This window comes from Cariama cristata, unplaced genomic scaffold, assembly GCF_000690535.1.
Source record: "Cariama cristata isolate BGI_N322 unplaced genomic scaffold, ASM69053v1 scaffold15230, whole genome shotgun sequence".
In the NCBI taxonomy this organism is placed as follows: domain Eukaryota; kingdom Metazoa; phylum Chordata; class Aves; order Cariamiformes; family Cariamidae; genus Cariama; species Cariama cristata.
This window is the reverse complement of record NW_009593084.1, coordinates 69197-85505: the sequence shown is the minus strand read 5'-3', so window position 1 is coordinate 85505 and position 16309 is coordinate 69197. Positions and strand designations below refer to the sequence as shown.

Below are 16309 nucleotides of genomic sequence, written 5' to 3'. Positions count from 1 at the left end.
AGCCATAAATCAGTTCAATGGGCTCTGGGCTGAGACTTCTTGCACGAGCAAAAATAAATGGCACGGGTGGGAAGATGCCATCAGGAAGGCATATCCCTGTCACAGGATTGGGTCTACTTTTTAAGTCCCACATAACAAAGAAGAAACCAAGCGGAAAAAAAAAATAATGAACGTACACCTCCAGGCCTGTCTAAAAACAGTGGAAATACCATAGACTGTCTTAGTAAAGCAAGCAGTAAAATGGACATTATTCCAGCAGCCTTTTAGCCACCTCTTAAATGAATATTAACTGTTGAATCAGTGCATAGGCTCGCCTAATACTTGAATTATTGATCTATATTGTGTGTGTGGTTTTAAAGTGTTTGTCTACTCATTGGGGGTTTTTTTCTGCAAATTAAAGAAAATATTTTGTTGCTTAAACTCATCCAATTACTGCCATGTGTAGGTAGATGTTTTTCAGGTCATCTGCAGAGACTGAGAGCTTGCCAAGGAAACCATTTTCCTTCCTGATTTCTGTTAATGTATTATTAACACAAAAGGAAAAAAAAAAAAAGAGCAAAACCAGGTGGAAAAATATCACACCCTTTTTTGGTATTGTGTGTGGCAGTAGGAAGCTGTCGCTGTAAAACTGCAGTTTTCTTGTGTAACGCGAGAGATTTTCACTTCTGCTTGATTAAACGGCAGGATGCTGCACCGTTCAATAAGAGCATTTCTGTCGTGGCCATCGTAACGGAGTGAGATATCAACTGCATCAGGCACAGGGAGTACTGGCAATGCCTGTATGCAGCTCCCATTAATGCTGGTGGGGGTTTTATGGATGGGTTGAGAGCAGTGCACTGCCATTAGTGTTTAATTTTTTACAGGTGAATGTGCACCATCTCTGAGTGTAGTTACATGCAAGAAAGATGGGTGAAGATAACAGTTCACTACTATCAAAGTCCAGGATTGGATTTACATGCAAGGCACCCTCACTCGCTTGTGCTTGGTTTTACAGTAACTAGGCTGGCAAACATACTGTATGTGACCTGTCCAAATAGCCTGCTGTAAGTGTTGGTGACTTTGTGCCTGGAAAAAAAAATGTTGGTTTTTGAAGGGATGATGTGACTGACTTGATTTGTGTGCTGGACGGGGGAAGTACATTGATACTCTACTGACACTTGGCAGTGTTAGGTTAACGACTGGGACTCGATGGTCTTAAGGGTCTTTTCCAGCCTAAATGACTGTGACACCATGTGAGATCTCTGCAACAGAAAGAAAGGAGTTTTTTCCTCTGTGTTGGGTGTACCTGGCTGTGTTGGGCTCTGGTTTTCCTGTGTGGTGGGTCAGGTTGGGGCTCTTGGAACCAGACCTGGCATTTCCTGTGGACCTCTGTTTTTTGGGTGGGTTTTTTTTGAGCGTATGACAACACTAGCTGCAGGATTTCAATGCGAGCCTGGTGAATATCGATTAATTTCTTTTAAACACCTCCTGTATAAGAGGTGTCTCTCTGCATTTCCTTTTTCTTTTGCCATCTAACCTCCCTCTGCCAGGCTGGCTGGCTGGAGAAGATGCCTGAGCCCCGTGGTCCCATTTGGAACTCTGCGGAGCCGCGGTTGCGGATGGTGCAGAGCTCTGCCTTCGCACCACAGCCTTGCCTTCAGCCTCGCTTGAGCCATGTTGAGCATCTCCCCATCCTTAACACATTTTTTTCCTTGAGCACCTGCTTCTTTTGGAAGTTAGTTATTTAAAAGGGAAATTTAAGTGACTGGCTGAGAGTGCAGAGAGGAGGGGGACTGGCTGAATGGTTGAGGTTTGCACTTTCTCCTCGGTCTGGTCTTCTTCTCACCTTTTAAGTTATTTGTATGCATAGTTGGCTTCCCACGCTGATTGGCACTGAATGAGTCGGGATAATGTCACGGTTGCCCACGAAGCCGTGCCAGCATGAGAGCACAACCTTGCCAACACAAGGGCATTGATTAGTGCAGAGGAACTAGGGCAATCCAATTATAACCACAAATGCCATTGGCTTTCTCAAATTCTTACTCAAATAACTGCAGACTCTCTACTGTATTAAGGTGGTCTGGACTATATCAAGAAAGGAGAATTCATAGGACTTAGGTAGTGCAGAGTAAACAGGATTTAATTCTTTAAATACTCTCTTGCCTATTTACACATAGGGCAAAAGGATAGTATTTTTCAGATAGGTAGAATCTGACCGACCCCCTTTGCCTGCCTTGATATTGGAGAATGTATTCTATATTTCTTTTTTTGGAAATTATTACAAAATATCCTAAAAGGAAACTACACAGGAACGATAGCTAAGAAGTTTCCTATCATTTCAATCTTGTTTGAGCATTGAATATCCCTTTGTTCCCTAATATTATGCTTCCTCTAACCTACTCAGTGGGTCAGATAAGGAAATGTGATATTTTTCACCACCATGACAAAATTAAACTAAAGCTACAAAGAGCGTGAGGGTTGTAGCCTGGAGTCTTAGATGAGTAGTTCAGATCTGGCTTTATATTAAATGCAGAAGCGAACAGTCTCTCATGGATGAATCACATTCAATTAGCTACTTCCTATGATGAACAGATTAAAAATTAAGTGGCATCAAATAAGAGTGATTTTGCTCTAACATTTAAATAATGCTATAATTACATACTAATCAGATGGTAAATCTTAATTGTACACGTTCCATATGTTTTATTTGCCTGTTCTCCCTCTTCACTTTGTCGTCTTTGTATCAACATGGAGTATATTTTCAGGCTGCCTTTATGTTTGACCTAATTGAATATCAAAAGCAGTATATGTGAAACTTCCTGAATTCTATTCTTTAGCCAGTGGCAGCTGTGCTATTAGATGACCTTTACCATTCCTGTAGCACAGAATAATAAAGGGAGGGGGGGAATTGAAGCCCAGCCGTGTTATTGTTAGAGACAGAAATAAATCATATATAATTGCTTCGCTATGAAGGCCAAATCCTGCCGTCCTTCATGCCTGAGTTAGAAATAGAGGATTTGGACCTTTGTTTCCTGTGGTTTCCTGGCCACCTTGGACGTGCCCAGAATCCTCACGCTGCCGCTGCGGTGGCTAATTACCATCACCGGGCTCACGTCGTGTTAAACTGAGCTGCAGCCCAGACACCATCCCTCCTGCGCGGGCAAGGAGACGGCTCTGCTGCAGGAAAGCCTTTACGTGCATGTCAGCCTTTAAGTACCATCGGCTTCCATAAGGTTACTTTAAAAATTAAGAAAAGCCTTAGATGTTGGATTACATGGTGGGCTTCCACAGAGTACTTCTGTTTCGGTTAGCTGTTTGGAACAAGCCTACTAACTCTTCATTGAAGTAAATAGGTATTTTGACATAACATGCATGTGGTATTAACTGTATTCACTCCAGAATGTACTGGATGGTTTTGTCTGCTTTTTAATCATAGATCACGAACACAGTCACAAAAAGAACAAGCGGAAACACTGGAGAAGACAATGGGCAGAAAGCAGCATATTATCTGACATAGAGATGTTGAAACACAGCCTGGAAGTGAATTCGTTTTCTGCAGATAGCAACAAGACTGGGAACATCAGTGAAAAGAAGAGCCACAAACGAACAAAGCGGTTTCTCTCCTACCCTCGGTTTGTGGAAGTGATGGTGGTGGCTGACAGCAGGATGGTCGCCTACCATGGAGCTAATCTACAGCACTATGTCTTAACGTTAATGTCGATAGTGAGTATTCAACTAGGGAGAGTAAACTCACCCACGGATCATTTTCTAGTGGTCACAGAGCATCATTTCTGCTGCATTCATGTGCAATACCATCAGTTTGCCTCCGCCAGGCATGGAGGTAATGCTGGGATTAGAGTAAAGCTTGGTAAAACTTGGCTGGGGAACACTGGTTGGAGTCATCTTCCTTCCCAGACCCATCACATTTCCTACCCTTTCCCACACCTCTCCTTTCCAGCTTTCTGAACCCCAGGCAGCATGAGAAATATCACTGGCCCTTTAGTCCACATGCTGTACTCTTCTTTCTATTTAAGCCCACGTGAAATAGCAGCTGAATTAAAAAGGTACTTGGGGGACCGTGCCTTCCAAGAGACTGATACTAGTAGGTTATGCAGTTGCCTGACTTCCCTTGCCGTTGCAAGGAAAAGGAGCCTATGGTCACCTTGATCCTTAGCAAAGTGGTAGGGTTGGCTTTCCAGGAGGAGGACAAGCATTTTAGTAGCTGCTGGTACTAGGATACGGTAGTGTGGTCCCGAAACAGACAGAGTAGATGCGGAGTGACTGGAAGAGAGTGTCCAGCATAGTTGTGTCACTGGAGGGATTTTCATCCTATTCGAGGGTGGAAATGCAGTGAACATGTGGTCTAAAACTGTCCATGTCAAAACAAGGCACTCAAGAGAATAAGTTGCTTTTGACAGTCTTGGTTGGTGGTCATTGTATCTCAGAGCAGAATGATCCTGTAATTTGGGGAAATGTGTGCTAAAGCAAAAGGAAACGTTGAGTTTCTGCAATATCAGCCGGTTTGTTTTATTCTAAAATTGTGCTTCTGGCAGGAGGTCTCTCCAAGTAACATCAGAGCACTGAGTGGGGCAGAAGAGCAGCTCAGGAGAAAAAGGAGAAAAACGGTTGCAAAATGGAAAAACGTGCATGTTTTGTCTTAATTGTTTGTTTCCTTGAATGTTAACAATAATTCTGAATATTTCTTTTTGAAACAGGTGGCCTCTATCTACAAAGACCCAAGCATTGGAAATTTAATTAATATCGTTATTGTGAAATTGGTCGTGATACATAATGAACAGGTAATGGAAGTGATTTTCTTCACCTTCTGTTTGACAGTGGCATTTGTGGTGAGCATTGCGATGAATAATTAAAATACTTGCTTTCACTGTGCTTCTTATTAGGATGGTCCTGCAATATCTTACAATGCCCAGACAACATTAAAAAACTTTTGCCAATGGCAGCAATCCCAGAACCACCCTGAAGGAAGTCACCTTCAACATGATACAGCCGTGCTTGTTACCAGGTATGGTGAAGATTCTCATGAAAACTGTGGCCAGTCATGTGTCGGAGGCTGTGAGCGTGTAATATATCCAGCTATGGGAAATGTTCGATTTTTGATGTGGGTGCAATGACATTTGCAATTGTGGGAGTGGTGTAACTGTGAGGAGAATTGGCATAATGTGTCCATCATAGCGGTAGGTGACTTTGAGAGGTTCAGGACTGTCCAAGGTCTGCCCATGGGTTCAACATAAGACGAAGAACTCTGACTATGGTAGAGAGCTGGTTCAGACTCTTACTGGATGACGTGGCAAACCAGCATGAGAAGGTCCATTGGAGGACCAAGAATTGCTCTTGGATATTATTATTGTGCTTGTACCTTAACTCACTGCTGCATTGGAAATTAATGTGTCAGGTCTGTTCTGCTTTCAGACAGGATATTTGTAGAGCGCACGACAAATGTGATACTCTGGGTAAGGAAAACCTTTTCTTTGTCTCTTAATAACTTTTTTTGTAGTGAAAATGTTAGTTGCCTGTGCTGAACCGTGGGCGATGTTTCTTTTTCTATCGTAAACCTCTTTGTTCTCTCCTAGGTCTGGCAGAGCTGGGCACAGTCTGTGACCCGTACAGGAGCTGTTCAATTAGTGAAGATAACGGACTGAGCACTGCTTTCACAATAGCACATGAACTTGGCCATGTGTATGTTTTATGTAAATACATTTACATTTAAATAGCCTAAGATTTATGCTAGCTAGGGCTTGCCAGCCAGGCTAGGACTTGATACCGGCTGAGCCTAATTATTTGAGAGGAGATAAATATACTTGGGTAGAAGATGCACCACCAAGGAAGATTAAGCTGTGCTGTGACTCTGGGAGGTGGTGGGGTGCCCCAGAGCCTATCTGAGAGCAGCAAAAGCAGTAGATCCACATTTTGGGGAGGACGAGTGACAGGGTACCCCAAGCAGCACCTAAACAAGGGAGGAGAGCTAACAAAATGTCCTTTGTTACTACATCTTCTCACATCTACACGTGAATGTCAGCAGAATCTGCCCCAGCAGCCGTGACATCCTGGCCAAGCCACTGGGACTAGCCAGGATTTTGGCCGGAGCTGGCAGGTGCTAGGTGCCTCGGGGAGGGCCAGGGCGAGGGGCATGGGCACATCTCATGTGGCCTTTGGGACTGAAGTCTTCTCCGAGAGCAGGTCCTCAGCCTACCACTGCTCGTCCCACTGCTGTGCGTGGTGGTACTGAAGGCAGCGCAGCAACTGTGTGTGAAAGGAGGAATTTACTCAGGGTGTCTGGCCCGTGGTCGGGATGTGTAAATGAGCCTGCCCCACCTCCTGAACTATTTCACGAGGGAAAATCTCATGCTGCTGGACATCCCCAGAAGAGGTGCTGTCATTCAAGTTGCACCTCCTCCAATGGAAATATCTTTTAACTGATTTTGACTGGTTTTGAGAGTGGTAGTGAGAAAAATCATCTTAGATCACATAGTCCTTTACCCCGCATCTACAACTCTTAGTCAGCTGGTTGAGTCCCAAACCACCTCACGCCTGGTTTGCAGTGGAAGTCTGTAGGTGTGGGATGGATGAGTACTTGGGAACAGGTCGCCCATTGTTTTAAACTCCCTTTTCCTTCACAGAGAGCTGGCTGAGACAGTCTATTTATAACCATGGTAGTATTTATTTAAATGAGATTTCCTGACAGAAAGTCCCTGAAGATTTGGCGTTCCCCACACCTAACCTGTGGCTAATTCCTTCGCTAATGCTGCCCCAGAGCTGCCGGAGGCGTTAGCGGCAGAGGAAATGCCTCTTTGCTCTTTTACAGGGAGCAGAGTGAAAAGGTGGTTCATTGGAGGTAATCTTAATGGGGTATAAACTCCCCAGCCTTCGAACGCAGGATCACACCGGGTTGTTTCCCCTTCTCCACTTCAAACAGCAAAGCACTTTAAGCCATTCTGTCTCCCTTAGCGTATTTGCCGCATTCTTCAATATGTCATGTGCCGCAAACTTTGTGTGGGTTTCTGCTGATATTGATGCTTAATGGCATTTTGTAAACCTACCACGGAAAGTATAGGAGCCAAGTCTATCCCTGGTGCAACCCTATTTTAGGCAACAACATGGGGGATCGATGTAGCCCAAAGTATTCGACTGCATTGGAAAACATTTTGCAGCCAACATAGGGTACTGCCTATGTACACGAGGGACTTCAGGCAGGGGTGGTCAGTGGGCTGAAGTCATTTGTCTCCTTCAGAAACTTATTCTCCCAGATCAACTCTTGGCTCTTTGCCTCGATTCTAGAGAACTTGCCATTTTTATGAAGGTGGGGCCAAACTGCAGCCTGCCTGCAGGATCACAACCGCCAGCTGAAAAGGAGACTGCAGCTGAAATTGCGTCTTATTCCAGGCTTCCTCAAGGATTTGTCTGGCTAAATGTATGCAGTCACGGTGTGGAGAGCTTACTGGGCTGTTGCGTAGCTTTTTGCAGACGAATGCTAGGAAACTCATTTGATCAATGCTTGTTGACACTTATGAGTATGTACCTATTAATACTTTTATTCTATAATATTTGTCAGTAGTGTATCTAGGAAAAATTCTTGGCTTTGCTTTCATTTAGTTCACACTGTTGCTCTTGCTATGCCAAATACTCGACATTTGCCACTTAACCGACTGTAATTTTCACTGTTATCCTTCTCTTAGGTTTAACATGCCACATGATGACAATCATAAGTGCAAAGAAGATGGAGGTAAAAATCAACAGCATGTCATGGCACCAACACTGAACTTCTACACCAATCCCTGGATGTGGTCAAAATGCAGTAGGAAATACATCACTGAATTTCTGGAGTAAGGCCTTGAATATGCATGTGTTAGGCTGTTTTTACATGTGCATGCATACCATGGGGTTCATCAGTTAATCTGAAGTCCTGGTGTGCAGCATTTGAAGGAAATCAGAGGGATTTGTGTGTGCACGCGTCCTTTACATAGAGCAGGTCCGGCCATCCAGTCTCTGCCAGTTCAGCCTCATGATAAGCTGGCAAGGACCGGGTTCTCTATGGGGAAGAATAAGTCTTCCACCATGGATATTGCTTTTAAGGAATGTGCATTCTCCTCGAACCTGAAGAGTGAGTTTTCCAAGCCCTGTGGCCCAGATACGAGCTGTGTTTTAGGAGGCAGATTGAATCTGCCTTTCTGCTCCACAGGTCAAGATAAAGCCCTGGCACTAGTTCATGGTGGGAACACTCTTCCAGGAGCCCGCGGGTCAGTTTGATGCACAGTGATCACCCATTTGCTGTGATGCCTTCCCATGTGTTGTGATGGGGAACAGAATGAGAGCCACCTTGGTGTTCTGGCAAATCCAGGAGCTTGGTCCCTTGGGCAGTTCTGCTAAACAATGATTTTCTTTCTAAGTATGTACCAGTGCTTGCTCAGCAACTAAATGCAGGTCGTGCACACTCAGAAATGCTTTTGGCAGGGTAGCTGACTGCACTGTGGTGGATGGTCGTTAGCACAGCGCGGGGTTGGTGGTTAATGGGTAATGCAGCCCCCTGTGCTCGAGTCTGCAGTAGCTGTTGTAGTGCTTGTTAAATATGGCGAATGTGGTGTGCCTCTGCCCTAAGGCTAATTCGGGTAAACACCAATGGGTTGTAGTCTCATCGCCTCCTGTCTAACACCGTTTTTCTGATTTGTGTTGTAGCACTGGTTATGGGGAGTGTTTGCTTGATGAACCTTCATCAAGAACTTACACGTTGCCTCAGCAGCTCCCGGGGCTGATTTATGACGTCAACAAACAATGTGAGTTAATTTTTGGACCCGGATCTCAAGTGTGCCCGTACATGGTAAGTGAAATTCCACACCTTGGTTTTCCTGGTGTGGGCAGAGCAAAATAAGGCCTCCTGGGGTTGGATGAATGGGAGGCTCAAAAACCATCAAATTACTGTCAAGCCTGTGAATTAATGATAGATTCTAGGGGGATAATTTCAAAAAGGATCATCTATCTGGTAAGACGTGTGGCACGTATTTATTTAATATTTTGATCTTTTCGATAACTTAAGCAGATGCAGTGTCGGCGACTTTGGTGTATTAACATCGATGGTGCACACAAGGGATGTCGTACCCAACACACACCTTGGGCTGATGGAACAGAATGTGAGCCTGGAAAGGTCTGTAGTACCTGGTGGTTCATGCCTTGTAGCTATGTTTCCTAGGGCTCAGTCATATCTGACTAAGCATATCAGTCAAAATCATCCTACCCCAATGGTCTGTTGTAAGGGGCACAGCTTCTGACTGCAAGGGTGGAAGTCCAAAGCAGGTCTGTGTGTTTTAAACCTGGTGTGCCTGGGCCAACTCTACCCCAGATAATGTGGTTAAAATTGACTGCTTGGCGTAGTGTTGTTTAAAGCAGGTATTCTTTCTGGAGCACGCATTTATTTTTTTTTTTTTGAAATTAATGCCCTTCAGTGAACTCTTGAGCAAAACTTTTGCAAAGCTCCCCATGGCTTTTATGAGGAATTTCCTAGGTGATGTGAGCAATTAGTAATTTTGTGTAAGATAAACTTGCCAACTGGCTTCTCATCTTGACAACTTCAGAGTAAAATATAGAACTGGTTGACATTTTCTGTATGGAACACTTTTGGCAGTAATTCATAGAAACTTTAAATTTCCATGTGCAATGTTAGTTTCCAGCTAGCATTGTTGTTTCTAGAGTAAGTATTTAGTTTTCAGTTGTCCAGATCTGGAGAAAAATACTTGAGAAGATTTTTTTTTTTTTTTCTTTTACTGAGATACTGAGGATTTTGAAGAAAAATGCTAACTAGTTTTCATCATTTGTGTCTGAACGAAAATATTCTCCATCTGAGTGTAGTAACAAAAGCGTGATGTTATTCTACAAGGTATAGCTTTTTTGGCTATTAATGATCAATAGTTAAAGTTTTCTTTAGAAAGAGTCAGCATTTTAATTCATAGTCTTTCAAATGTATTTTAATAAAAATGACTGGATGCTTTTTTTAGATATAATTTTCCATACAGGCTGTGGATCTCCTTGGTAATTAGTCTTTTGTTGCATGTGTCTGAAAAATGAATTGTTCAATGACACTTTACTGATTTCCTTCAAGACAATGGGCATGATGTATCAATTTGCCTTCCTTTCTTAGGGAAAAGTGCAGTCAACAGGTTTGGTTTTATTGTTGATAATAATGTGCACTAGAGATGTTGTTGCAAATCCTATTCTTGTGCTACTCCTTGGAGCCAGTGGTGCACCAATATTTAATGTTTTTATGTAAAATCCCCCCTGTTTAGAGACTCAGGATAAAGCTTAGGCATCTGTGGAGCCTCTGTGACTTGAGACCTTGTGTCTTCGACTTCTTCATTGGTGAGAGTAGGGTCTGCTCACTGCTGGAAGCTCAGAAATAACTATTGTCTTGAAATTCCAAAAACCGGGGCTGCAATTTTTCCTCTGACAAACCTGAAATTACCCTTGGATATGACCAGAGTGATGTGCCAACAATTGCAATTGAGCAGATTAGGACCTCCTCAGAGTTACCCCATGTCATGCAAGAGGCAGGGTCCAGCTGCATGGCTCTTAATAAAGACTGTGTAAGCAAAAACATTTCAGTCCACAAATTTAGACAATTTGACAAGTTTAGACAAATTAAACAAGTGTGACCTGAACTTCTCAGCTGAGAGCAGATGGGCTTTTAAGAAAAGCTAATGCAGTCCACTCGTCTTCAGGCATTTGAATGTATTCTCACAAAAAGGCTTTACGGAGTAATTCTTGTATCTGTGTGTTGGTCTAATTCAAGCTTAAGGTTTGGATCGTCATAAGCTCCCTCCTCCTCAGTGTTTACTTGGGCTTGTAAAGTGCTGAGGTGCTAGTCTAGAGTGCTTTTTATTGGAATAAATCGCTATTTTGGTACTCTGCTGTGGCCAGGAGCCCCATCAAACTGCTGCTTGCTGACTAATGCCTTGCCTCAAGTCTGCATGTTTAAAGCCCATGATATATGGGTTGGCAGATGGAGAAAATACCATTCCATTTTTTATGGAGGTATCTTTGGAAATGAGGGAGCCTTGAATAGCTAAAAAAAAGAAAATCTAGCTAAAACTACTGGGATGTAGATTTAACAGGACTCTAAATTTATTCTTAAATCAAGGACGCTAAAACAACATAGGAGTATTAGCTTATGCATATTTTGCATGTGAGGACACTGAATTTGATATCACTAAATCAATTTGATATCACTAGATAAGCCCAGCCCAGAGTTTGGCCTTTGCTGGGTGAGCACCAGTCATGATGGTTTACAGTGTTTCACAGCACCAGTACATTGTCAAGTAGAAATAAATCACTGAAAGAAAATAAAGAGGGTCATAAACTTGGGCCTCTCTCTCTTGCAGTTTTCAGGGTTGTTTAAAGAATGGTAAGAGTAGAGTAGACGAATAGTAATCATTTCAGTCTCCTGCCATAAGGCAGCAGGTAGCGTATATGTTATGCATGCATGAAGCTTCACAGCACTTGTCTGCCCCCTGCTAATCTATTCTGCCAAACTCAGCCCAAGGATGGGAGCTGGATTTGGTGAATTATCTGGGACTCCAGTGGCAAGACAAAGGAAAGGAAAGACTGCTGTAGTGTCTCCCGTCCCTGCCATTGCTCTCCTACTCAGCTGTGTGGCTAAGTTATTTTGAATTTGCTCCTGAAAAAAACTCTTTTATTCTCTTCATTCTCTGATCTGTAAACTCATAGGGAAGAAAACCCTGGCAGGCTTTTTAGTTTTTCTGTTGTAACTCAACATAGAAATTATTTTTAAAATACAAAAGGCACAAAGGTTGCACGGCCAGACTATTCACAGTGTGGTTCCAAGAAACACCATTGCATTTCCATAAGATAATCTTGCTGTTTATTTAAAACAGCTGCTCTTTTTTTTTTCCCCCTTTGCTTTACCATCAACTCCAACCCCCTAATTTTTAATAAAATCAAGGGATGTAGGTGATTTCCTGGTTAATTCTCAACCATCGGATGGGAGACGTATAGGTCATGTCACGGTCTGTTAGCTGTGTACATTCACTAGTTAGCTATTCAGTCGTCTTCTCTGGGTCAGTGGTGCCAAGCATGACTGTGGTTATATATTTAGCTGTGAGCATCAACGTTGCCGCTAGAAGTTCCCCACTGGGACAACACTGTTGGATTGATGTCATGTATTTTTGTACGTTGATGATAGCCGTCGGACCTCTTTGTCCCTGTACAGGATTGGCGTGGGGGTCCCCATCCTGCAGTTTTTCAACTCTCTAAATACCAGGAGGAGTTGTGCTACATAAGAGTTTGTCCTGCAGCAAAGAAACAGGCATTTCAGCTTATTTTATTCCTGTCCTTTACTGCAGCAGATATTTTTCAGCCAGTTTCTATCCAAGGAATCAAATCTTCAGATGAAAGCAAATCCAGGGCACATTGCAGCCTAGAGACCATGCTCATCTCTGAGCAAACACCACATTTAGGGCCCAAGCTATGAGTTGTTCAGCCGTCCTGCAGACCATGCCCACAGGCAAACACACCTGAGATAAGCTTTCTTCATCAACAAAGCAATGTAGCAAGCCAGTCATCATGGCAAAAGGTGTCAAATGTGCTGCAGAGCCAGTGTCATATGGGCTGGATACACAACCCCTATGATAACTTGAGTTTGCTCTGATTTCCTAGATGGCTTTCTCAAAGGTGGTTCATAAGGATGCCGAAAAAAGGGAGTGAACTCATAGTGTGTCTTGACACAACGTTGTTTCGCTCTTACTGAAAGGGCTGGGAAAACACGGCGCATCAGTGAATTCAACCCTGTTGCCATAAAGATCGTCGGGTGTTTCCCTGCCTGAACAGCATCTGGTGCAGAGAAATATTGCAAGGGAATATTTTAATGATGCGCTACATGTTTTCTTTAAGTCTGTAATCTCTTCTAATCTGTGAGCAATCAGCAATGTTTGGGCTTCCTATAATTGCAAAGATTTAGGCATCCACCAGCAGGTGAGCACATCTCTTGAGTTTAAATTGGCTTTAGCAAGCATTGTTCAGCGAGAGGGAAGCCCTGCTCTCATGGGTCTTGGGGAAGCTTTTCCATCCGCTCTGGTGGGACCAAAAGGTGGCTCTCCCCTAGATCTCACCTCTCCAGAAGTCTGTGTAGTCAAACTAGCAAACGTATCCCAACAAAACACAATTTATACCATAAAAATGGGGGACAGGACCTTGCCAAGATAATTTAAACCAGTTTTCCAAATGAAAGAAAACAAGAGTTATAGCTGGAAAACACAAGTGTAGGCCAGGCCTTGGCAAGCCCCATGTTATGACTGAGTGAAAAAAAAAAAAAGTGCTTTGGATTGAGGAATTTGTTTTTCTATTTTATTTTCCCTTTGGATTTGGTAGTTTCCTTTCTGTCTTCTGTTCTGGGGCTTTGTACAGCTGTGGGGAGGTTTGAATTTTCCCTGTTTTTCCCCTCCTGTCTGTCTCCTCCCCTGACACGGTGCGGTTCCTGCTGCTCTCCAGGAAATCAGATAAGCAGATTTTTTAAAGGCCAGTGCCACAAGCATTGCACCAGTAAACAGGGAATATTTGGTAGTTGCTGTTGTCCTCAGTCGTCTTCCCGTAAAGAAGACTTCTTGTCTTTGCTTCTCCATTAAGGGTGCAGAGAGAAAAAAATATGAGGGTGACAGACAAAAAGTAAAAAAGTTCAATTTTATTTGATTGCAAAGTCTTTGCTGCATTTTGCATGGAGTGGTTGAGAAGTAAATAAGCATGGGTGTTGGCATCCGGGCTGATCGCTGGCAGTCAACTCGTAATGCAAAAGCAATGCAAACCCACCTTTCCCATCTTTCTGCTTCACACGCAGCACTGCCGGTTTGGGATGTGTGTGCCCAAAGAGCGAGAAGCACCGGTGATAGACGGAGCGTGGGGGACGTGGAGCCCTTTCGGGACCTGCTCGAGAACCTGCGGTGGTGGCATAAAGACGGCGATACGAGAGTGCAACAGGCCCGAGTAAGTGCACCGAGGGGACGCACTGGTGGGTGAAATGGGGAAAAGCAGCTGGGTTGCCCAAATGGGCTGAAATCCCCTTTGGCTATCCCCAGCCCAAGGGCCACGGGGACGGGTGGCTTTGCCTGGCACGGATGAGGCAGCATGGGAACCCAGGAAGAGCCGATCACAGGTTTAGTTTGTGAGTAAAGTGCACTAAAAAGGGATCCATTCAATGGAGAGACAAGGAAAAAGCTAATATCTGTGTGGGTTTATTGCCTCCTGTTTTCCTCGGTAGGCACAGCTGAGGTCCCACCTCCAAAGATATTTTTCTTCCTCCAAAGTTGTGGATCAGAAAGGAAGGAGAAGGGGAAGAGCCATTTTTCCATTTTTCACTGTTTTACCCCTACTTTGGCTGCTTTTGCAGCTGTTCCTACGGGCCCGAACCTTTATACAGTTTTCTGCTGTTTTATTCCTGCTCTGGCTGGTTTTGCAGCTTTTGGCTGCTGTTGCAGCTGATCAGTTACATGTCAGCTGGTGCAGACTAGCCAAACCGCAGCAGAAATCTGTGCCCCATTAAAAAGTGGCACTCAAAAATGTTTGCCGTCAGCCTGGAATGCAAAATCCTACACCCTTTGAAATGGCGAGGAATTTTGCCGTGGGCTTCAAGGAGACAAATGTGTGGCCGGCGAAATATTAGTGATAGATTGAGCAACTGGTATGAAAACAGCCTGTTTGCATAAATTGTGAACTGTGCTGGTTTCTGTTTAACCGCCTCCTTTCAGCACACGAGAGCAAGAAGGGAGTGGGCAGGATGCTTTCTGGGCTCTCATTTGGGACTCAGACATGGAGAGGAGAGGGGTCTGTGGAGCTGGTTGGACCAAGGGGTCTTAAAAAGATTGAGCAGGCTCATTCCACTTTTTCATCTCTGGTGTTGGATGTCTTATTGCCAAGGAAATTGCCATTAGTGATGTGCCAGTGACAGTTCCATCACTGCTAATGGGAGAAGGGAGATGTTGTACCTGCGGCACCGGTGGTGAAGTGACAGGAGCGGCTGGCTCAGCGTGGCTGGGCAAGTGTTGAAAGAGAAGGATTGAGACTAAGGGAATAGGATGCCACCACATTAATTTAAAGTGATGCTGAGAAACACACAAATGCAAAAGGAGTTCTCGTCTCGCTGTGCTGAGTCAGCACACGCCATATGGTCTTCCAGTAGCTGTGGAGGCACAAAAATAAAACATCTTTCCACACACAAAAATACTATGCTGACGAGCATTTGGATTCTGTCAGTGAGATGTATTCCCATCTTTTCGAGAGGCATCTGTTTGGACTGATGGCTTTCTGCGATAGAAAATCCCCTTTACCCTAAAGGCTAGCCAAGGCATTTTAAATTCCATCGTCTCTTATAGCTTGTGTTTTGTATCTTGGTGTTTCATGAGGCGTATTGCTTTGGCTGGGATTTGCAAAAGCACCGAAATACGCTCAGCATCAAGCTGCTTGTGAAAACCCTTGCGCTTCTCATCAGTAGTGGTTATTTTCCAGGCTGTGTTTCAGGAGCCATGTCACTGGCACTGACCTCTTCTCCAACCCCTCGTAAAGTCTCCGTGAGGAGTCGTCTGCCCTAGCACTGTCTACAGAGCTTTACACCGACTCTGTTGTTCTGTCCCTGTAATTTGACATCATAGCATGGGCTCTCACCAGCTGCATCCCTATTATCATGGGGCTGCTGAGACGATGCAAGTGGATGAGACTCTGCTGGGTACTCTCCTGCCTCTCCCTCTTCTCAAAGTCCTTTAAAAATATACAGAGTTTCTCCTCTGTCGTAGAAGGCAGCAGCAAAACCAACCCAGATACCTTGAGCAAGATCTGAAATAGTTTTCCGTAAGTCTTTCATATTCAAAGATGGTTTAGTTTTTTCAAGCTTTTTCTGTGCACGAGGATCTGGGGTGGGATCTGGCATGCCAATAAAATATCATGTTAAATCTGGTATTGAAAATGACCCCCCCTGCCATGGTACAGAAAAAAAGGCTGCAGCTTCTGCCTCTGTTTGTAATGTGCTGTAACACCTACGTGGACGAGTATCTTGCAGGGCTGTAGGAAGAGCTGTAAGCCTCTGAAATGGCAGCAGGCTGTGTTTTGACATATGCTGAAGGAATGTATTTGCTAACCAGACCAGACCCTTCCCACCAAGATTGCCCACATGGGAATTTGAGGCGGGCTGGTACAGACAAAGCCCATGGCTGTGGCGTGTCACGTTAGAGAGTCTGTGGTGCAAGCCCTGGTTTTCAAAGCAAGGCATAGCTGTAGAATTGTGGGGAAAAGACGTATTTCATAAGATGTCAATACCAGGAGCCCT

General features: G+C 44.1%; 1 protein-coding gene across 1 annotated transcript in view; it reads left to right on the top strand.

Moving 5' to 3' along the window:
* ADAMTS9 (ADAM metallopeptidase with thrombospondin type 1 motif, 9) overlaps positions 1–16309 on the top strand; it is a gene marked incomplete at its 5' end in the record, with an annotated part of 81696 nt that overhangs the window by 9747 nt on the left and 55640 nt on the right. The window contains 9 exons of the mRNA XM_009708926.1: positions 3416–3702; positions 4695–4778; positions 4881–5002; positions 5410–5450; positions 5571–5676; positions 7674–7820; positions 8671–8812; positions 9032–9136; positions 13832–13977. Coding sequence (XP_009707228.1) covers positions 3416–3702; positions 4695–4778; positions 4881–5002; positions 5410–5450; positions 5571–5676; positions 7674–7820; positions 8671–8812; positions 9032–9136; positions 13832–13977 — 1180 coding nt within the window. The remainder of the gene's footprint in view (positions 1–3415; positions 3703–4694; positions 4779–4880; positions 5003–5409; positions 5451–5570; positions 5677–7673; positions 7821–8670; positions 8813–9031; positions 9137–13831; positions 13978–16309) is intronic.